Raw genomic sequence first — 23,690 nt, 5'->3', positions numbered from 1 at the left:
GTACGATCACAGAAAACAAGAAAAATGAAAATAAATAATGTCAAAATAAACAGTAAGGGAGAAGGCAGTGTCCTCCATACTGACCCCATAAAGGCTATCTGTGCTGCTGGAGAAGATTGTTCTCCAACATAGTCTTTGAAAGGCCAATGAAATACATTATTTAAAAACTCAGATGCTTGCCTCATTTCAAAAGTCATATGAGTCATCAGCAGTTGAACCAATCACAATGAAAAGCAAAAGCAAACTGGAGAGGACACAATGTTTCACACATGGAAAGACACATGAACAGTCTCGCCAGAGATGATTAGGAGAAAAAAACAATTTTAACCTCCTCCATGGTTAATTCTGACATTACTATAATTATAATAGACAGGGAAACTACTAAGAAGGGGTTGGGTTGTCATGTTTAGACATATTATCTACAGGGAAATTAAATAATAAGATCTCCCTGAAAGATTAAATTAAAATGACAACATGTTCAACAAAATATTAAGGTCCGAAATGTATGCATTGATTAATTGAATCAAATTAATCGTGTGCCAGTTTGTCCCTTTCAGCGCACCTTAGGTGATCCACCATGTGTGGAAATAAACAACACATCTGTGCCTTTTAATGGCTCATTTTACTTCAAAAAAGTTCCAGACAGCTCAGTTGAGGGTGAAAAGTACTCCTCCTGCACCTCGTGAACATCAAATGTTTTACCCTTTACCAATTCACTTTAGCTGTTTTCATTTACTTTTCAATCTGTAGCCAGTTTCTATTTCCATGGTTAAAGGTCACATATTATGCAAAGTACACTTTGCCATGTTTTTCAAACAGTGTCCTTTGTAAATGTGTCCTTTGTCCGTGTTCAAACCTCCCATTTACAAGAAAAGTACAGTACATGCCTGCTCCACTTTTCAGAAAATCTTTGCTCAAATAGGCCGTTTGGAGATTTTCCACTTTGTGACATCACAAAGGGCAGTAACCCCTCTCCCAGGTGGGTGACACTCCCACAGCTTGGTGTTTGTTTTGCCCTCTGAGTCTGCCTTCTCGCTGTAAACAATAGGGCATGATGCAAGAGAGCCCAAGCCCCCCCAACTCTTCCAGAGAGGGGCGTGGTCAAACACAGCTCACTTGCATTTACCGCTATAGACACAGAAACAGCCTGTTCGGAGCAGGACTGAAATAGAGGGTTGAAAGGCATGATAAAATACAGATTTGGAGCGCTGAGACTTATTTAAACTTGCTGAAAAGGAGTACAATATGTGACCTTAAAGTTAATGTCATTGCTTTTGGTCTACAGAAGTTCCTCATTTCTTTCAAAGTTTTATCCAAACACAAAGTAAATCAAATTTAAGACGGTATAAAGTACAACATAAGAGCATATAAAAACTGTTTGAAATGCAAAATAATGGATAATAACATAAATGTGATGACAATTAATTGCAATAAAAAATAAAACTGTTTAACAGCCCTAATTGTATCGTTTCGTATCATACCGTTCTGTAACATGTCATATACCGTAGTATCTTATGATATGGTATCATATCCTAACATGTCATTTGGTAACCTGTAGTTAAATATTTGGCCAATGGGGGGCCAATAACGATGGTTGTTACAATGATAATTGTAATAATAAATTAAAGTGATATAAGTTGCGGTAATATGACCACCACTTATTAGAATAATACAAAAACAAATGTTGTATGAAAGTGCCCTGGGTTGTGGGCCCTTGCTCATTTGAAGCTGGTCTGACAGTCGACCAATCAAGTATGGTATCCTGTATCGTTCCTTTAATCACACTGGTTGGATAAGTCGGTTGCTAAACAAAACTCTTAAACCCAATGCTTAATCTAAATCTACAACCAGGTGCCTGGGACTATAAACCAGATAACCAAAGAGACAATTCAAAGATTTTGTGAGAGTCACAGGCATTTTATAATTTTAGGAGTTTAAATGAAACACCAAATATCCCTCCCAACCACCAGCTCAGGAGCGCCCGCTGTGGGCAGCTCCATCACTTTGACGTGTATATTTCAGCCTATGTGTGTGTTGCATGATTTACAGAGTGTAAAAACATAAAAGTAAATCTTAATCTTAATCTCAATAGTAAATCTTGGTATTTTGCTAGTATTTAATAATATATCATACTAATGTAAGTATTTACTTGCCAGTCATTCTGAAATTAGAGACGTCAGTACGGATGCCTTGGTATACTGCTACCACCTACTGGACGTCAAGGTTAGTTTGTGGTACGTATGCTTATTGATTGGTCTTGCAGAGCATGGCTAATGTTTGGTCTCATTTATTAAAGATGACTGTCATCACTTAAAATACATGAGATTATCCCATCACAAAACTTTGTACTTTTTCCCAATGACATTAATGAAAACATCATGTGCTCGACCACTTGAAAGCAGATAAGAAGGGGATATTAATATCTTAAGCTATAACGATCAAATCCATTTAGAATGTACAGATACAATCTTGATATATTATAATATTATGAAATGAAAATAAAATTTGACATTGGTCCTCCCTCTACAACATCCTGCAAAACTGGTTGGTTTGACAAATTAAACAAATGGTGACGTTAAAGGAAGGGGGATGACATAGTTCCATGTATAAAATAAAGTGATGTGCCAACAGATAGTAAACTGGATGAAGGAGGAGACAAGCTATGGGTGCATTTGCTATCATACTCTCATGTGTTTTGATGTTGTTCTCTTCTTCTTTCTTTTTGCCTTTGGTGCACTCTTTTTCCCCACTTTGTAAATTACGGAAAAAATTTAATCTCAATGGTATGCACATGGAGGGCGATGTTGTTCTTGGTGGACTGTTTGAGGTCCACTACTCATCCATCTTTCCTGAGCTTTCCTTCACCTCTGAGCCTAATCAGCCGAGGTGCCAAGGGTGAGTTGTACAAATTCACATCATATAATTGTTTCATTTATTCTTCTATAACCCATGTATTTAGGTGAGATGTGATGTTAAAGGAACTGCTCAATAAATGACGTGTATAAAGTATGAATATAAAGTGTGTTAAAATGCATTTATTAATTTTTTTACCAAGGTTTACAGATTGTTCAAAGTAACAAAGGCCTGCCTGTTTGGTGTATGTTTTACCAGGTTCTCATGCACGGATGATGATGATGAAGGATATGTATAATTTGCTTTTTGTTGATGGTGTCATTCTGTGTGTTAGCTTTGATATTCTAGGATTCAGGCATGCTCACACCATGGCATTTGCTATAAATGAGATCAACAAAAACCCCAACCTGCTACCTAATGTTACTGTGGGATACAGTCTTTATGACAACTGTGCCACACTTGGAATAGCATTTCGTGCGTCTCTGTCACTGGCCAGTGGTCAAGAGGAGCAGATTCTTTTGGATGAGACCTGTGTGGGGTCCAATCCAGTCTTGGGGATTGTTGGTGATTCATATTCAACTTTTACTATTGCCACGTCTGATGTGATAGGTTTATTCCAATTGCCCATTGTAAGTTTGATATATTCTCTCTTTTTCAACATGCCAACTGAGGATATTTTCATGTACTCTATTTTAATAAATATTGTAGATTTAGTGTCTTTAATTATTGACTAGTCTACATGAAAATTAAAATCCCTTGTGCGTTCACTTTTCATTCACAGGTGAGTTACTTTGCCACATGTCCCTGCCTGAGTGATCGAAAACGCTTTCCATCCTTCTTTAGAACAATTCCAAGTGATACTTTCCAGGTACATTGAATCAGCAAAGCACAGACTTTGGTACAGCTTTACTTGCATTGCATAAGAGCAGTAGGTGTATTTAGTGAATTTATGTGGATTTGATGAAGCATCTAATTTTTTTGTTTTTATGCCAAGAATTGAACTATATACTGTATATAAATTCCATTATTCTATCAATATACTTAGGTGCGTGCTATGATCCAGATTCTAAAGCACTTCAGCTGGACTTGGGTAGGCCTTCTGGTCAGTGATGATGACTATGGACTTAATGCTGCCCGCTCCTTCCAGTCAGACTTGACACAGTCTGGTCAAGGTTGTCTGGCCTACACAGAGATTCTGCCCTGGGGCAATGACCCAACAGAACTTAGAAGGATTGTGAATTTGATTAAAACATCCACAGCCCGTGTGGTCATTGTTTTTGCACATGAGATTCACATGATTCACCTTATGGAAGAGGTAAGAAGTATTACATATTTGCTTGATGATATGATTAAACTAAAATCTAAATGCTCATTTACTTGCATAATACTCAGTTGCATGTCAATGTGAATTATCATTTTCTCTATGGTGAAATTTTAAGGTTGTGAGGCAAAATGTGACCGGCCGGCAGTGGATGGCAAGTGAAGCCTGGACAGCATCCACTGTGCTCCAGACCCCGCATCACATGCCTTACTTGGGTGGTACACTGGGAATCGGCATCCGTCGAGGAGAAATACCAGGGCTCAGGGAATTCCTCCTACAAATACGTCCTGACCAAAACTACAACAACAGCTATGGAAATAGCATAGTAATGACCCTTGTCTTTGTTTCAGCACTCAAATTTCGAGTTCATTTCATGTAAAAAAATAAGTATTTTCTTTCTCAGGTGAAGCAGTTTTGGGAGTACACATTTCAGTGTGCATTTGCACCCTCTCCAGCAGGTTGGATTGAAGCGGAGGGAGCATTATGCACTGGGCAGGAAGATCTAGAGAGTGCAGGGACAGAGTTATTGGATATGTCAGAGCTCAGGCCAGAGTACAATGTGTACAAGGCTGTGTATGCTCTGGCATATGCCCTGGATGATATGCTGCGCTGTGTGCCAGGAACAGGGCCTTTCAGTGGGGACCGCTGTGCCAGTTTACAAAGAATGGAGCCATGGCAGGTGTGATACAAGTTTAGTATTCATAAAACCTTCACTGAATTATAATCTACTACAAATCTGGGGATTTAAATCACAGAAAGTTGATCTTAAAAAATACTAATGGTAAAGAATTATGCCTGACATCTGAACACTTAAGACACAAAAACATAAGAAATTTTTTTTTTTATAGTTTGTTGTACTGTTTTTCTTTGTCTTTTCCCATTTGTAGCTTGTTCATTATTTACAAAAGGTCAACTTCACCACGTCATTTGGTGATATTGTGTCATTTAATGAAAATGGTGATGCCTTGCCAATCTATGATATCATGAACTGGCATTGGCTCCCTGATGGCAGAACTAAAGTTCATGGTGTGGGAGAGGTTAAGAGGTCACACTCCAAAGGAGAAGAACTCACAATTGATGAAAACAAAATATTTTGGAACTTTGAACCTAAAGAGGTAATTTATTTTCGAAACCTTTCCCTTTTAGGCCTAATGAAAGTCATTATAGCAGTCTTCTAGAATTAAAGATTTTTTTCCCCCCATACAGCCACCTCGCTCAGTATGCAGTGAGAGCTGTGCTCCAGGTACTCGCATGGCAAGAAAGAAAGGGGAGCCTGAGTGCTGTTTCGACTGTGTTCCTTGTTCTGAGGGAAAAATCAGCAATGAGACTGGTTGGTGTTTATGTTCAATATTTTTGAGACATGTTGAATATGAAGGGCAATAACTCACTTGTTTCCCTAGACTCTATGGAATGCACCAGTTGTCCAGAGGACTATTGGTCAAACGCCCGCCATGACCGCTGTGTTCCTAAGAAAACTGAGTTTCTCTCTTATCATGAGCCGTTGGGTATCTGCTTGACAACCACATCGTTGCTGGGCACATTTCTCTGTGCTGTCGTCCTGATAATCTTCATCCATCATCGCAGCACACCCATGGTTCGAGCCAACAATTCCGAACTGAGTTTCCTTCTCCTAGTGTCACTTAAACTATGTTTCCTGTGTTCACTGCTGTTTATCGGCCGCCCCAGACTATGGACGTGCCAGTTGAGACATGCAGGATTTGGGATTGTCTTTGTACTTTGTGTCTCATGTATTCTGGTGAAAACTATGGTGGTTCTTGCCGTGTTCAAGGCCTCCAAGCCAGGAAGTGGAGCTGTTCTCAAATGGTTTGGTGCCATGCAACAGAGAGGTACAGTCCTGGTTCTAACATCTGTTCAAGCAGCAATTTGCATTGCTTGGCTTGTGATTTCCTCGCCGACACCTCATAAAAACACTCTTTATCACAATGACAAAATAGTTTATGAGTGTGTAGTGGGGTCTACAGTTGGGTTTGCAGTATTACTTGGTTATATTGGCTTGCTGGCAATCCTCAGCTTCCTGCTTGCATTTCTGGCAAGGAATCTTCCTGACAACTTCAATGAGGCCAAACTCATCACTTTCAGTATGCTTATTTTTGGTGCTGTGTGGGTGGCCTTTGTCCCTGCCTATGTTAACTCACCAGGGAAATATGCAGATGCAGTGGAGGTATTTGCCATCCTTTCCTCCAGTTTTGGTCTTTTGGTAGCACTGTTTGGACCCAAATGTTACATAATCCTACTGAGACCAGAGAGGAACACAAAGAAAGCAATCATGGGGAAAGGTGCTACAAAGTCATAAAACACTGTGTAAGGGACACTGATTTGTACAAAAACACAACAATACATAAACTCAATACATAACCCTAACACCACTAAACAATACAGGGTTACTTTTTACTTGGCATGGCAGTAGTTTGTCTTGGATATATTATTTCCAACTTTTCCTGCTCTTCAGTACACTATCTGATCATACAACACTGCAGTTTAGGGGAAAAAACCTCAAAATGAATGGTGCCACATGAATCCCCTGCTGAACATGTTCTACCGTACAATCCATTATTTGCACAGATGTCTCGGTACAAAACAACACATTAGGTCCCAATGTGAGCCCCTACTGTTAAAAATAGCCATGACAAAATCCCCCTCAACATTCATGTTTTTATGTAACTCCCATAATTGATCCCAAAGAAGGACATTGAGTGTTTTTAATGCAATATTACTATGAACTGTAACTGTGTGGTAAAATATAATTAAATGAATATGCTGCTACATCATCTTTCATGCCTTCTGATGTTTCAATAAAACCACTGTAACATCATAGATGATGATAGAAAATTATCATAGGAGTCACTTAGGCTTCTCCACAGTAGAACAAATGGTCACATGTTGTCATCCATCCATCCATCTTTTTCCGCTTATCCGAACTCGGGTCGTGGTGGCAGCAAGCGCAGTAAGTCAGACCAGACTTCCTTCTCCCCAGGCTAAGAGCTGAGCCCAGCCACCCTCCAGAAAAAGCTAATTTTGGCCGCTTGTATCCGCAATCTTATTCTTTCGGTCACTACCGATAGCTAATGACCATAGGTATGGGTATTTCAGACTTAGCTCCCTCTTCACCACAACGGTCCAGCACAATGCCTGCATTGCTGCCGATGCTGAGCCAATCAGTCTGTCTATCTCACGTTCAACCGGTGTATGTACAAATATTATGTTCATTTTTTACAGAGCAACAATAGAGTCCATTTTACGGTACGGTATCACCAGCTGGTTTGGTGTTCTAACAGTAAAATATAAAGCTCAGATCCTCAGCCTGGTTAAGACACCAGGCAAGATCATGGGAATGTGTGCTCCTCTTGCCCCCCAGGATATTTTTGAGCAGGCTACCATCACACAGGCCAATGGCATTTAATCAGACACTTCCCATGTATTGCACTCCGAATATGTTTTGTTGAACTCAGGGAGAATGTACAGGGTTCCTCTGTGTAAGCACAACCGCCTCAAAAACTCATTAGTTCCTTTGTCAGTTAAGCTCATTAATGAGCAAATAATAGAGGATGAACGGAAAAACAGGAGGCCCCCAATGTACCGGTATCTTATATTATCCTATTTAGCCTTGTACATATTAGTCTTTGCTTATTTGTTTATTTTTGTGTTTATTGTTGATATTTAATGTCATACCATTGTACAAAGAGAGCACAGTTTACCAAATTAAAATTCCTTGTGTGTTTAAGCATACCTGGCCAATAAAGCTGATTCTGATTCTGATTCTGAACCACCACAACCGGTATGCTACTCCACAAGCACTGTCCCAGACTTCCACACAACATTGAAGAGGCATGTCAGCCAAGACAGCCCAACAATATCCAGAGCCTTTAGCGTCTCGGGGGGAATCTCATCCACACCTTGCCACTGAGGAGCTTTCCAACCGCCTCAGTAACCTCGTTCAAGTAAAGTGCCTTCCTCAAAGTATTCTTTCCACCTCCCAAAGATGCCCCCAGTCCGAGTTAACAGTTCTCCACCCCTGCTGATTACAGCCTGGGACAAGCCCTGTTTTCCCTTCCTTTTACAGTCCCTTAAGTAATGGATAAATACCAGGTAAATATAGGGTAAGAACAGTAAAATACTGGGTAATTACAGTTAGAAACAGGGATGTGATTTTTTAGAAACCACAGCTGAATTACTTAAAAACAGTAAATTATGTACTAGACCTAAATTGCCTCGTATTTACCCAGTACACAAGGGACTGTTTTCAAGTAATTCAAATGTTGTTTCTAAGTATTTACCTCCTTGTTTGTAACTTACCCAGTGATTTACTGTTCTTACCCTATATTTACCAGGTATTTACCCAGTACTTAAGGGACTGTAAAAGGAAGGGTTACAGCAATAGTAAATCTCAACATTTTGCTATAAAAATAAATCATACTACTGTGAGTATTTACTAGCCAGTCATTCTGAAATTAGAGACGTCAGTACGGAATGCCTTGGAATACTTCTACCACCTACTGGACTTTAAAGTTAGTTTGTGCTATAAATGCTTCTGAAAGAGTCTTGCTGTAGATTGCTGATGTTTGGTCTCACTTTTTTAGATGACTAACATCATTAAAAACACACGACATTTTCCCATCACAACTCTGTACTGTTTACCAATAAAACTTGTAAAAACATCATATGCTTGACCTCTTGATACAATGAAAGCACATAGACAGCGTCTGCTAAGTGAATTGTAGAATTGTAGGAAGTGGATATTAATATCTCAAGCCATAAGGATCAAATCAATTTAGAATTTATTAAAGATACAGAATCAATCTTGATATATTATTATGCAGTTTAATCAATTTTGACATTGGTCCTCCCTCTACAACATCCTGCAAAACTGGTTGGTGTGACAAATTAAACAAATGGTGACGTTAAAGGAAAGGGGATGACATAGTTCCATGTATAAAATAAAGTGATGTGCAAACGGATAGAAAACTGGCCGAAGGAGGAGACAAGCTATGGGTGCCTTTGCTATCATACTCCCATTGGTTTTGATGTTCTCTTCTTCTTTCTTTCTACCTGTGATTCACTCTTTTTCCCCACTTTGTAAATTACGAAATAAATTTAATTTCAATGGTATGCACATGGAGGGCGATGTTGTTCTTGGTGGACTGTTTAAGTTCCACTACTCATCCGTATTTCCTGAGCTTTCCTTCACCTCTGAGCCTAATCAGCCGAGGTGCCAAGGGTGAGTTGCACACATTCACATCATAGAAATGTTTCATTTATTCTTCTATGACCTATGTATTTAAGTGAGATGTGATGTTAAAGGAACTGCTCAGTACATGACATGTTTAAAGTATGAATAAAAAGTGTGTTAAAATGTATTTTAATTTTTTTTTTTACCAAAGTTTACAGATGGTTCAAAGTAACAAAGGCCTGCCTGTTTGGTGTATGTTTTACCAAGTTCTCATGCACGGATGATGATGATGGATATCTGTAATTTTGCTTTTTGTTGATGGTGTCATTCTGTGTGTTAGCTTTGATATTCTAGGATTCAGGCGTGCTCAAACCATGGCATTTGCTATAAATGAGATCAACAAAAACCCCAACCTGCTACCTAATGTTACTGTGGGATACAGTCTTTATGACAACTGTGCCACACTTGGAATAGCATTACGTGCGTCTCTGTCACTGGCCAGTGGTCAAGAGGAGCAGATTCTTTTGGATGAGACCTGTGTGGGGTCCAATCCAGTCTTGGGGATTGTTGGTGATTCATATTCAACTTTTACTATTGCCACGTCTGATGTGATAGGTTTATTCAAATTGCCCATTGTAAGTTTGATATATTCTCTCTTTTTCAACATGCTAACTGAGGATATTTTCATGTGCTCTATTTTAATGAAATTTGCAGATTTAGTGTCTTGAATGATTTACCAGTCTGAATGAAAATGATAACCTGCTTGTGCGTTCACTTTTCTTCCGCAGGTAAGTTACTATGCCACATGTCCATGCCTGAGTGATCGAAAACGTTTTCCATCCTTCTTTAGAACAATTCCAAGTGATACTTTCCAGGTACACTAAAACAGCAAAGCACAGACTTTGGTACATATTTACTTGCATTGCATAAGAGCAGTAGGTGTATTTAGTGAATTTATGTGGATTTGATGAAGCATCTAATTTTTTTTTTTATCCCAAACATTGAACTGTTTCTATGAATTCCATTATTTTGTCTCTATAATTAGGTGCGTGCTATGATCCAGATTCTAAAGCACTTCAGCTGGACTTGGGTAGGCCTTCTGGTCAGTGATGATGACTACGGGCTTCATGTTGCCCGCTCCTTCCAGTCAGACTTGGCACAGTCTGGTCAAGGTTGTCTGGCCTACACAAAGATTCTGCCCTGGGACAATGACCCCATGGATCTTAGAAGGATTGTGAATTTGATTAAAACATCCACAGCCCGTGTGGTCATTGTTTTTTCCCACGAGATTCACATGATTCACCTTATGGAAGAGGTTAGAAATATTCATATGAAAATAGATGAATATATTTAAAGAGTGTGATATATTTTCTCCGGTAAATGATAGAATTACTACTTTTTTCAGATAAAAGTTTTGATGATTGAATGTAAAAGATGTATATATTCACCTGTATGCATAAAACAGATATTTGCATATTTGCTTTAATGACTGTTTTGCAATTTGACTGTTTAGCTATTAAATGTTAGTGCCATTCCATGCTTTTTTTTTTTTTTTACCAGTTACTACTGTAAATTGTGATTCTGATAATTTTATTATGATTCATTTATTGAATTTTTTTAACCAAAATAAAATGAACAATATGACAGTGGTTTAAAACTGTCCTTTAATGATTTTATTAAACTAAAATATATATGCTTAGATACTTGCATAACATTCAGTTGCTTGTCAATGTGAATTATTATTTTCAGTATGGTGCAATTCACAGGTTGTGAGGCAAAATGTGACCGGCCGGCAGTGGATGGCAAGTGAAGCCTGGACAGCATCCACTGTGCTCCAGGCCCCGCATCTCATGCCTTACCTGCGTGGCACATTGGGAATCGCCATCCGTCGAGGAGAAATACCAGGGCTCAGGGAATTCCTCCTACAAATACGTCCTGACCAAAACTACAACAACAGCTATGGAAATAGCATAGTAATGACCCTTGTCTTTGTTTCAGCACTCAAATTTCAAATTCATGTCATTTTAAAATTATTGATTTTCTTCCCCAGGTGAAGCAGTTTTGGGAGTACACATTTCAGTGCGCAATTGGACCCGCTCCGGCAGGTTGGATTGAAGCGGAGGGAGCATTATGCACTGGGCAGGAAGATCTAGAGAGTGCAGGGACAGAGTTGTTGGATACATCAGAGCTCAGGCCAGACTACAATGTGTACAAGGCTGTGTATGCGCTGGCGCATGCCCTGGATAATATGCTGTGCTGTGTGCCAGGAACAGGGCCTTTCAGTGGTCACAGCTGTGCCAGTTTGCAAAGAATGGAGCCTTGGCAGGTGTGATACAAGTTTAGTATTCATAAAACCTGCATTGTACCATAATGTATCACAACATGTGGCGTTTTTACAGAAAGTTCTTGTAAAAGAAAAAAAAATAGTAAAGAATAATGTCTGGCTTAAAAACACTTACAAAAATACAATAACAAGTGGATATAGACTTTTATTCCTTTCTGAAATATATTTTTCAATGTCCACTAGAAATGTAAATTTGTATCAATAACAGCCGCAAGTAAAACATAAAGTGACTCTTTTCCTGAATTAGGCCTACTGTACAAGTTAAAGTACCGTGGAACAACTTCATAATAATCTTTTCATCAATTAATTAAACATTTGTTTAAGTATTATGTTGTTTTTGATTGAATGTTTTGTTTGACACAAAAAAAAGTGGATGTAGACTTTTACAACTTGCATTCAAATACAAACATTGTAATATGTTTTAATGGTGATGCAGACCAAGTAACTTGAAAATGTTTACTCTTTTAAAATAGTTTGTTGTACTGATTTTTCTTTGTCTTTTCCCATTTGTAGCTTGTTCATTATTTACAAAAGGTCAACTTCACCACATCATTTGGTGATATTGTTTCATTTGATGACAATGGTGATGTCTTGCCAATCTATGATATCATGAACTGGCATTGGCTCCCTGATGTCAAAACTAAAGTTCATGGTGTGGGAGAGGTTAAGAGGTCACACTCCAAAGGAGAAGAACTCACAATTGATGAAAACAAAATATTTTGGAACTTCGAACCCAAAGAGGTAATTTATTTCGAAACCTTTCCCTTTTAGGCCTAGTGAAAGTCATTATAGCAGTCTTCTAGAATTAAAGATACTTTTTCCCAACACAGCCACCTCGCTCAGTATGCAGTGAGAGCTGTGCTCCAGGTACTCGCATGGCAAGAAAGAAAGGGCAACCTGAGTGCTGTTTCGACTGTGTTCCTTGTTCTGAGGGAAAAATCAGCAATGAGACTGGTTGGTGTTTATGTTCAATATTTTTTAGACATACTGTATGTTGAATATGAATGGCAATAACTCACTTGTTTCCCTAGACTCTATGGAATGCACCAGTTGTCCAGAGGACTATTGGTCAAACGACCAGCATGACCACTGTGTTCCTAAGAAAACTGAGTTTCTCTCTTATCATGAGCCGTTGGGTATCTGCTTGACAACCACATCGTTGCTGGGCACATTTCTCTGTGCTGTCGTCCTGATAATCTTCATCCATCATCGCAGCACACCCATGGTTCGAGCCAACAATTCCGAACTCAGTTTCCTCCTCCTAGTGTCACTTAAACTATGTTTCCTATGTTCACTTCTGTTTATCGGCCGCCCAAGGCTATGGACGTGCAAATTGAGACATGCGGGATTTGGGATTATCTTTGTGCTTTGTGTCTCATGTATTTTGGTAAAGACTATGGTTGTTCTTGCTGTGTTCAAAGACTCCAGACCAGGAGGTGGCGCTGTTCTCAAGTGGTTTGGTGCCATGCAACAGAGAGGGACAGTCCTGGTTCTAACATCTGTTCAAGCAGCAATTTGCACTGCTTGGCTTGTTACTTCCCCGCCAACACCTCATAAAAACACTCTTTATCACAATGACAAAATCGTTTATGAGTGTGTAGTGGGGTCTACAGTTGGGTTTGCAGTATTACTTGGCTATATTGGCTTATTGGCAATCCTCAGCTTCCTGCTAGCATTTCTGGCAAGGAATCTCCCTGACAACTTCAATGAGGCCAAACTCATCACTTTCAGCATGCTTATTTTCTGTGCTGTGTGGGGGGCATTTGTCCCTGCCTATGTTAACTCACCAGGGAAATATTCAGATGCAGTGGAGGTATTTGCCATCCTTGCCTCCAGTTTTGGTCTGTTGGTGGCACTGTTTGGACCCAAATGTTTCATAATCCTACTAAGACCAGAGAGGAACACAAAGAAAGCAATCATGGGGAGAGGTGCTACAAAGTCATAAAACACTGTGTACAAAATCTTTACATAAACACAACAATAAGGGTCATTTTTTTATTGGTATGACAGTAGTTTTTCTTAAATATTTTATACCCATGTATCCATCCATTTTTCAACTTTTCCTCCTCTTCAGGAGACCATCTGATCATACAACACTGCAGTTTAGGGGAAATAACCACAAATTGAATGGTGCCACATGAATCCCCTGCTGAACATGTTCTACCATATAATCCATTATTTGCACAGAAGTTAAGTTACAAAACAACACATTAGTTCAGATCATATCACACTCCTAGGGTTTCTCCATAACCCGTGTGAGCACCGCTGTTAAAAACAGCCATGTCAAAATCACCCTCAACATTCATCTTTTTATGTAACTGCAATAATAGATCCCAAGGATGGACATCCAGTGTTTTTGATACAATATTATTATTAACCATAACTGTGTCCTAAAATATGATTAAATGAACATGCTGCTTCATTATTTTTCATGACTTTTGATTTTTAAATATAATCACTGTAACATCATTGATGCTGATAGAACATGTTCATAGGAGACACATTTTCATAGGGCTTCTCCACAGTAGAATACATGATCACATTGTGGTGTCAGTACCTCAGTCTATAACCAATTACACTTGGTCAAACTGTGATATGCATCTATTTTTGTATGTTTCTATTACACAACATGGATTCTTAGTTAAGATCTAGGATGTCAGTTTGAGGAATTGTATCTTTTTGCCAAAATGGAGTCACACCTTCAGTATTTCCACATTAGAAATTGTCTTTGTGACAGAAAAAGTGTTTCCAAAACATATAATGCTGTTCTATTATACAGTGTAATAAGTGAGGCACCTTTAGAACAGACATTTTCATGAAGCTTGACAATAAGAAGAAGGACTCAAGAGACTAAAAATAGTATTTATTACTTGATTAAGGAGAAATGTCATTAACAGTACACTTATAGTATGATGTAATACTGGGACAGTTTGGCCAGACTCTTTCTGGGGCTCGACTATGTCCAGTCATCTGAATGTATGGTCACTCTACAGTACCAAATATGGCTATCCCTGTCTTCATCCTCATATCTTTGGAGTGCCCAACTAAAGAGAAAATAGCTTGCAGGATAGTGTGGACATTGTCGCAACTATCCAAGATGTTGTAGAATAGTTTAACACCTGGCAAAAAGCTTGAATTATTGTTGCGGTGGCAGCAGCAACCCAGACTTCCCTCTCCCCCAGCAATGTTTCCAACTCCTCCTGGAGGATTTCCAGGAGTTCCCAGGCTAGACGGGATATATAATCCCTCCAGCGTATTCTGGGTCTGCCCCAGGGTCTCCTCCCAGTTGGGCGTGCCCGGAAGACCTCTAAAGGGAGCTTTCTAATTGCCTCAGTGACCTCTGCCAAGGTTAGTGGTAGGGCTTCCCCCTGATATTTTCTCTGCCTCCTCTTCAGAGGACGTGTTGTCTGGATTCAGGAGTTCCTCAAAGTATTCCTTCCACAGCCCACGGTGTCTCCAGTCCGGATTAACAGTTCTCCACCCCTGCTAATAACAGCCTGGGGCAACCCTGCTTTCCCTTCCTGAGCCGTCGGACGTTTTGCCAGAATCACCTTGATGCCAACCAAAAGTCCTTCTCCAGAGCCTCCCTAAACTCCTCCCACACCCGGGTTTTTGCTTCCACAACCACTGAAGCCACAGCCCTCTGAGCCACCCGATACCTCTCAGCTGATTCCAGAGACCCCTGGGCTTCCTTCACAACTAGTGTCCACCAGCGGGTTCTTAGGTAGCCGCCACGACAGCTACAGACGGTCTTCTGACCGCAACTCCTAGCCTCTGCTTCCACAATGGAGGCTTTGAATATGGACTCCATTTCCCTCCCCTGGGATAAAAGAGAAATTCCTGTCAGACGGTCCCAGTTCACCCGCACTACACGTTTGGGTTTGCCAGGTCTGTCCAGCAGCCTTCCCCGCTATCTCATCCAACTCACCACCAGTTGGTGATCAGTTAACAGCCCTGCTCCTCTCCAGAACATACGGCCGCAGATCTGATAAAACAACTACAAGGTCGATCATCGATCTTTGGCCTAGGGTGCAAGGTGTTCGTTATGGCCAATCCATGACTAGCGACAACAACCAAACACCACTCGGGTTTAGATCGGGCAGGCCTTTCCTCCCAATCACCCGCCTCCAGCTTTCCCCGTTGTTGCCCAGGTAAGCGTTTAAGTCCCCCAGTAGAACTACAGAGTCCCCAGGCGGAACCCCTTCCAGGACCACACCCAAAGATTCCAAGAAGGCTGTGTACTCCGAACTGCTCTTAGGTGCATTATGCACATACAAAAGTCAGAGACTTCCTCTCCGCAACCTGAAGTCGCAGAGAGGTGACCCTCTCGTTCACCTGGGAAAACTCCAACACAGTGGCACTCATCCGGGGGCTTGTGAGTATCCCCACACCCGTCTGGCGCCTATCACCCTGGACTACTCCAGAAAAAAAGAGAGTCCAGCCTCTCTCCAGGAGTTTGGTTCCAGAACCGACAGTCTGAAATGTATGCATAGATTAAAAAATAAAGTCTGCTTCCGGTTGAGCGAGGATGCTGGCGTGTATGTCGCCGCTTCGCGATCCGTGACAAAAATTGTGTTTCTTTGTGCTATCTATGCTTCTCCCTACTACTTATCCGCTGCTAACAGTCTGCTAACAGTCTGCAAACAGATCGACTTTGCTGCTGCTTTCAGTTTGTGTAAACTGACAGCTACTCACCATCTCGATCAGCTGTTAGCGCTAACCGCCGATCAGCTGTTAGCTGCTAGCCGCCGATCAGCTGTTAGCTTCTCGCACAGCTTTCAGGATATCCTCAGCTATCTGTGATCACTGGACCCTCACCTGCCTTATCGGTGGACCGTCCTTCATCGTCGGCCACGTTGGCTCCCTACCTGGCCTGGACCCGTCGCCCTGCGGCCCGCCAGCTGTTGGCTACCACTGGCTACCGCTGGCTGCCGCTGGCTGTCGCTTCCCCCCTACTCCGGCTTGGCTGCTGGCGGCGAAGAGGCCTACCTGACAACTCGACTGCCGGCTGCTGCTCTCCTGTGTCCAGACGGGTCCCCTGTCTGCCACAAAATTGGTCCTTTCCTTATCCTGTTTGGACTCTCATTCCTGCGGTCTTCCCTGACCCCGGCTGGCGCCCGGTTGCTTGCGGCTTTCAGCCTGCAGCTAGCCACTGCTCTCCCTGCTGCTGACATGGTACTCCTAACATACTCCGCTCTACAGCTCCGGAATCTCGTCTGCCACTTCTCTCCGGACGACCTTGCTTCCATTAAATCCTTTGGACTCCTGTGCAGTCCTCGCTACGTGCATAGGGCTGCCCGATGCAAGTTTGTTTACACTGACCATGCTATCCCCACTGTAGTGTCTGACCGGCGCCCCGTCGCGCCACTACAACATCATCACAACAAATCACACGTACACTCCAGAAACCTGATACCTGTTGTTGTGTGTGTTGACAGTACCACTCCTCTCTCACCCTCTGCTTCCGAATCCACCACCGCCTCATTTATGCTGCAGAATGCTCGCTCCCTTAACAACAAGGCACTACTCATCCATGACATCATCACTGACAGGAAAATAGATGTTCTGTGTCTGACTGAAACATGGCAAAACCAGCAGGACTTCCTGACACTAAACCAAGCCACTCCCCCCGGATACGTTTACATCCAGAAACCCCGCTCCATGGGCCAGGGCGGTGGGTTGGCTGTAATACATCGGGCAGACCTCATGGTTAAAGAGCTTCCGGTTCCAAACACCACCTCATTTGAGTGTGTTGCCTTTAATCTGTCTAGGTCTGCACAGCTCCAGGTTGTCCTTATCTACCTCCCCCCCAAAGCCTCCACCACCTTCTTATCAGAGCTTTCTGAGCTTCTGACCTCCATCTGCTCCATGTCTCGTGCTACGCTCCTCCTTGCAGATTTTAATATTCATGTGGACACTCCCAGCTGCACCTTTGCCTCCGACTTCGTCATTACTGGACTGCTTTAATATAACTCAGACAGACCTACTAGCTATGACAGACCTACTAGCTACCCACCTGGCCTCTGATTCCCCTGACACCACAGTTAATGGCTGGGTAGCCCACTACAACACTGCCCTGTCCCTCACTCTCAACTCACTCGCCCCCCTCAAAACCTGGACTGTCTCCTTCACCTGTCCAGCCCCCTGGTTCACCGCTGAACTCTGTGCCATGAAGGCCTCTGGTCGTCGACTCAAGCGGCTCCATAAAAGATCTGGCCTCACTGTCCACCTGGAGGCCTACAGAGACCATGTGAGATCCTACAAGGAAGCTCTCTCATGCACCAAAACCCAGTACTTTTCCTCCCTCATCGGCATCCAGCAAAACCACCCCAGAATGGTATTCTCAACCATAAATCGCCTACTCTGCCCCATTGAACCCCCTCACCCTTCAGATGCCCCTGACCTCTGCAACAGATTTCTGGACTTTTTCCAGGTCAAAGTGGACTCCATTCACCAGCAACTTCTGTCTACTGCCCCCACCCCCTCACTTACACCACCCCCACCGGCCACTTCTCCCTCCACTCCACATCGGCCTCAGTGCCATTTCCCCTCCTTTGAACTTGTGGATACCCTTCAGATGTTCCCTGGACCCCATGCCCACTGCCCTTGTTAAGACCTGCCTACCCCTCTTGTGCGCCACCATTGTCAACATCATCAACTGCTCCCTGGAATCCGGCACCATCCCCTCCAGCTTTAAAACGGCATCAGTCACACGCATCCTCAAAAAGACAGGTCTGAACCCAGAAGACCCAAACAACATCCGCCCGATCTCCAACCTTCCTTTCCTCAGCAAAATCCTGGAAAGAGAAGTTGCTGCCCAACTCCACCAGCACATGTCCAACCATGAGCTCTACGAACCGTTCCAATCTGGCTTCAGACCCCACCATAGCACAGAAACCACCCTCATTAAAATTACCAATGACCTCCTCATCGCTGCAGACTCCGACTCCATCAGCATCCTCATCCTCCTAGACCTCTCTGCAGCTTTCGACACAGTCTCCCATACCATCCTCCTCAACCGCCTATCTCAACACCTTGGCGTCTCCGGTACAGCTCTCTCCTGGTTCCACTCCTACCTCTCCAACAGGCAACAGTTTGTCACCATCAGCAACTAGTAGTAGCAGCACCGCACGAGGTGGTTGCATGTTACAGCAGCTCCTGCCCGTAAAAAGGGTTTTTTCCTTGTTTTTTTTTTATTATTATAGCTCTTTTTTCTAGCTTCTTTTTCGTTTATTACTTCCATAATCCACTTCCACAAGATGGACACAACTCTTGTTGAGTTTGCGCTGGTATTTCTGCTGTTTTTCACTCTACTGTTTACATCTGGGACCGCGGGGGTCTCATGTAGCAGTGGCTCTATTGTTTACACCCGCGATCAGCTGTTAGCCCTCCGTAGCACTGCGAAGCTAACTGGCGAAAGACCCAATGTTCCCCGAGAGCTGAGGAGACGGAGACAGGGATGCCGTGACGGGGTAAAGAGGAGACTCACACACTGCATTACAGACTATATTAATTTCTGCGTGTATCATACCGTACCCACCAGGACTGTACGTTGTTTTGCCAACAGCAAACCGTGGATTACTCCTGAAATAAAGGTCCCCCTTAAGGACAAAAAGAGGGCTTTTAGGTCAGGAGACAAGGAGGAGATGAAGACTGTGCAGAGAGAGCTGAGGTGGAAGATCAGGGAGGGGAAACGCATCTACAGGAGGAAGATGGAGGAACAGCTGCAGCAGAAGAATGTCAGTGGAGTCTGGAAGGGCCTGAAAACCATTTCAGGTCACAAGGACTCTAACACTGAACTGGTTAGGGATCAGGAATGGGTGAATGACCTGAACACTTTCTTCAACAGATTTGAACAGCCATCCACCCCTCCCCCTACCCATTCCACTCTGCTGCAACGACCACCGTCTGCCCCCGCTGCTGACTGCACAACCCCCACCTCACCCCCCTGCACATCACTCTCTGCTCCCCCCATCGTCAACCCGATCCCCACCCCCACCCCCACACCTTCCAGCACACAGCCCCCCTGCTCCAGCCTGTCACTCACAACAGCCCAGGTGAACAGAGAACTGAGGAAGCTGAAGGTCAGAAAGGCAGTTGGTCCGGATGGCATCAGCTCCAGGCTCCTCAAATCCTGTGCAGACCAGCTCTGTGGGGTTATGGGGCTGTCATCTACCTCATGCAGACATCTCTCTCACACCTGCAGAGGGCTGGGAGCACTGTGAGGATCATGTTCTATGATTTCTCCAGTGCTTTCAACACCATACAGCCCATGCTTCTGAGGGACAAGCTGGAACACACAGGAGTCGACCTGCACCTCACATCCTGGCTCCTGGACTATCTGACCAACCGGCCACAGTTTGTGAGGACACGGGACTGTGTGTCTGACCGGGTCATCTGCAGCACAGGGGACCCACAGGGGACCGTCTTGGCTCCCTTCCTTTTCACCATGTACACTGCAGACTTCTCCCATAAGACACCTAACTGTCACCTGCAGAAGTTCTCTGATGACTCTGCCATTGTTGGCCTCATCACTGATGGGGACGAGGGGGAGTACAGAGAACTCAACCTGGACTTTGTGGACTGGTGCCAACGGAACTGCCTCCAGATCAACGCGGGTAAAACCAAAGAGCTGGTGGTGGACTTCCGCAGGCGCAGATCCACTTCTCCCACACCGGTGAACATCCAGGGAAAGGACATTGAGATAGTGGACTCTTATAAGTACATAGCTCTGTATATATATATTTATTTCTCGTTTACTACATATAGTTCTGTTTACATCTGGTCACTACTGCACATAGTTATGGTTACATCTGTTTACATCTGTTAGACAGATCACTGTCCACTTATATCTACTCTTTTATATTTTGTATTTTTAAGTTAAGTTTAAGCTTTAAGTTGTATTTAAATTGACACTTTATATTTAGGTTAAAATGTTTCGTTTACTTGCACTGTTGTTAATTTACTGCTCTGTGTGCCCCTGGGGACAAATAAAGTTTTTTCAATTGAATTGAATTGAATTGAATTGAATTGAATTGAACCGAACCGAACCGAACCGAACCGAACCTGGGTGTTCACCTGAACAATAAGCTGGACTGGACTGATAACACACAAGCTCTCTACAAGAAATGCCAGAGCAGACTTTGGTGTGCAGGGAGCACTCCTGAGGACTTTTTATGACTCTGTGGTGGCATCAGCCATCCTGTACGGAGTGGTCTGCTGGAGCAGCAGCACTACGGCTGCAGACAGGAACAGACTTAACAAACTGGTGAAGAAGGCCAGCTCTGTCCTGGGCTGCCCCCTGGACCCTGTTGAGGTGGTGGGAGACAGAAGGATGATGGCAAAGACAGAAGGATGACACCGCAGGCTTCGCCACCCGCGGTGTCAGAAGGAGAGATACCGCAGGTCCTTCCTTCCTGCTGCAGTCAGACTGTTTAACCAAGCCTGCTCCCAGTAGATCACAAAACACACACACAACTGGACAATTCACTCTGACTCTGTGCAATAATAATGTTATATTAATGTTATATTATGTTTACCAATCCACTTTGTGCAATAACATGTTACACTTTATGTGCACTGTGTGCATGTCTGTGTTACACTGAATATTACACACTACACTTTGTCAAATAGCTGATCTATTTTTTATTTTTTAAATCTATTTTTAGTATCTATTTTTTTGTACATTCCTAATTTTCTTTTTTTATTTAAATTGTATTGTGTTCACTTTTTGCCTGCAATCTTTGCTCTTTGCTGCTGTAACAATGTAAATTTCCCCATTGTGGGATAAATAAAGGATTATCTTATTTTATCTTAACTTCAGCTCCTCCCTAGCCCCAGTTAACCAAGGAGTACCGCAAGGTTCTGTGCTTGGCCCTCTTCTCTTCACTATCTACATGCTCCCCCTCGGTCTGATAATCCGCCAACATTCCGTCATAAAACCATCAATTTCCACTCTTACGCCGATGGCACACAATTCTACCTCAGCACCTTTCCTTCCACTAAGCTCCCCCCCCCCCCAGTCACTTGTCAACTGCCTGCAGGACATCAAAACCTGGATGTCTTCCAACCTCCTCAAACTTAACAGCAGCAAGACTGAGCTCATAGTTGTGGCCCCCAAGGCACTGCTCAGGAAGGTTGGAGATCTCCTCCTCACTGTGGACGACTGCTCCATCCACCCTTCACCCGAGGTCCGTAACCTCGGCGTCATCTTGGACTCCACCCTCTCTTTTAAATCCCACATCAAGTCCATCACCAAATCCGCCTTCTTCCACCTCAAAAACATCTCTCGACTCCGGCCCTCACTCCCCGACCCCGTCGCAGAGACTCTCATTCACGCCTTCATCACTTCACGCCTGGACTACTGCAATGGAGTTCTGTTCGGGCTACCAAACACTGCCCTGAACAGACTCCAATATGTCCAAAACTCCACTGCCAGGGTCTTTACACGCACCAAGCCCTGGCAGCACATCACCCCCACCCTCATTCACCTCCACTGGCTCCCGATCAAGTCCTGCATTCAATATAAACTCCTCCTACTCACCTACAAATCTCTCCATGGTCTAGCACCACCGTACCGCACCGACCTCCTCCATCCCTACACCCCGTCCCCACAGCTGCGTTCCTCAGCCACAGGCCTGCTCTCCACCCCCCACACCAAACTGCAATCTTTTGGTGACAGAGCCTTCAGTGCCTCAGCCCCCACCCTCTGGAACTCTCTCCCCACCGAAATCCGCACTGCTGCATCCCTGGTCATCAAACATCCTCAAACACCACCTGTTTACGAAAGCATTCAGCCTCATCTAACACTCCCCCCAGCTGATCACCCACTTCCTTTCTCCTTCATTTGTGTGTCTCTTGTTGCCTCCCACAGCTCATTTGCATTTAACGCCATAGACACAGAAATAGCTTGTTCTGAGCAGGGTTGAAATAGAGGGTTTATAAGTATGGTTGTGCAAAAGAAAAAACATTAAACAAATATTAAAAAGACATAAGAATGTTGGGCCCTTGCTCATTTGAAGCTGGTCTGACAGTCGACCAATCAAGGATGGTATCATGTATCTTTCCTTTAATCACACTGGTTTGATAAGTCGGTTGCTAAACAAAACTCTGAAACCCAATGCTTAATCTAAATCTACCAGGTGCCAGGGACTATAAACCGGATTACCAAAGAATACATTTCAAAGATTTTGTGAGAATCACAGTCATTTTATAATTTTAGGAGTTTAAATTAAACACCTAACACCCTGATGAATTAGATTTGTATTAGCAAAAATACTCAGTATTTTGCTAGTATTTAAAAATAAATCATACCAATGTAAGTATTTACTTGCCAGTCTTTCTGAAATTAGAGACGTCAGTGCGGAATGCCTTGGTATACAGCAACCACCTACTGGACTTCAAGGTTAGTTTGTGCTACGTATGCTTATTGATTGGTCTTGCTGAACATTGCTGATATTTGGTCTCACTTATTTAAGATGACTGTCGTCACTTAAAATACATGAGATTATCCCATCACAAAACTTTGTATTTTTTCCCAATGACACTCATGAAAACATCATGTGCTTGACCACTTGCTACCAGGAAAGCACATAACAATTGGATACTGATATCTTAAGCTATAACGATCAAATCCATTTAGAATTTATTAAAGATACAGAAGCAATCTTCTATACATACAGTATATTTTAATAAATACAAATATATTATATATAAATAAAATTTGACATTGGTCCTCCCTCTACAACATCCTGCAAACCTGGTTGGTTTGACAAATTAAACAAATGGTGACGTTAAAGGAAAGGGGATGACATAGTTCCATGTATAAAATAAAGTGATGTGCAAACGGATAGAAAACTGGTCGAAGGAGGAGACAAGCTATGGGTGCATTTGCTATCATACTCCCATTGGTTTTGATGTTCTCTTCTTCTTTCTTTCTACCTGTGATTCACTCTTTTTCCCCACTTTGTAAATTACGGAAAACA

General features: G+C 42.7%; 2 protein-coding genes across 2 annotated transcripts; both read left to right on the top strand.

Annotated features, from left to right (window-relative positions):
• The first annotated feature begins 3,182 nt into the window (after positions 1-3,182).
• Positions 3,183-6,615, top strand: LOC132980557 (extracellular calcium-sensing receptor-like). The gene is made up of 8 exons (XM_061046758.1): positions 3,183-3,482; positions 3,635-3,721; positions 3,899-4,168; positions 4,293-4,499; positions 4,578-4,853; positions 5,062-5,289; positions 5,381-5,504; positions 5,575-6,615. Exons 1-8 carry the CDS (start codon positions 3,222-3,224, stop codon positions 6,486-6,488), a joined length of 2,367 nt encoding a protein of 788 aa, XP_060902741.1. The 5' UTR covers positions 3,183-3,221; the 3' UTR covers positions 6,489-6,615.
• Positions 6,616-9,285: 2,670 nt separating this feature from the next.
• LOC132979884 (extracellular calcium-sensing receptor-like) lies at positions 9,286-13,651 on the top strand. The gene is made up of 9 exons (XM_061045716.1): positions 9,286-9,410; positions 9,703-9,997; positions 10,151-10,237; positions 10,408-10,677; positions 11,129-11,335; positions 11,413-11,688; positions 12,220-12,447; positions 12,537-12,660; positions 12,738-13,651. Exons 1-9 carry the CDS (start codon positions 9,301-9,303, stop codon positions 13,649-13,651), a joined length of 2,511 nt encoding a protein of 836 aa, XP_060901699.1. The 5' UTR covers positions 9,286-9,300.
• Positions 13,652-23,690: the final 10,039 nt, after the last annotated feature.

The sequence above is a fragment of the Labrus mixtus genome, chromosome 9, assembly GCF_963584025.1.
Source record: "Labrus mixtus chromosome 9, fLabMix1.1, whole genome shotgun sequence".
Taxonomy (NCBI): domain Eukaryota; kingdom Metazoa; phylum Chordata; class Actinopteri; order Labriformes; family Labridae; genus Labrus; species Labrus mixtus.
This window is presented reverse-complemented; position numbering and strand designations above follow the sequence as displayed.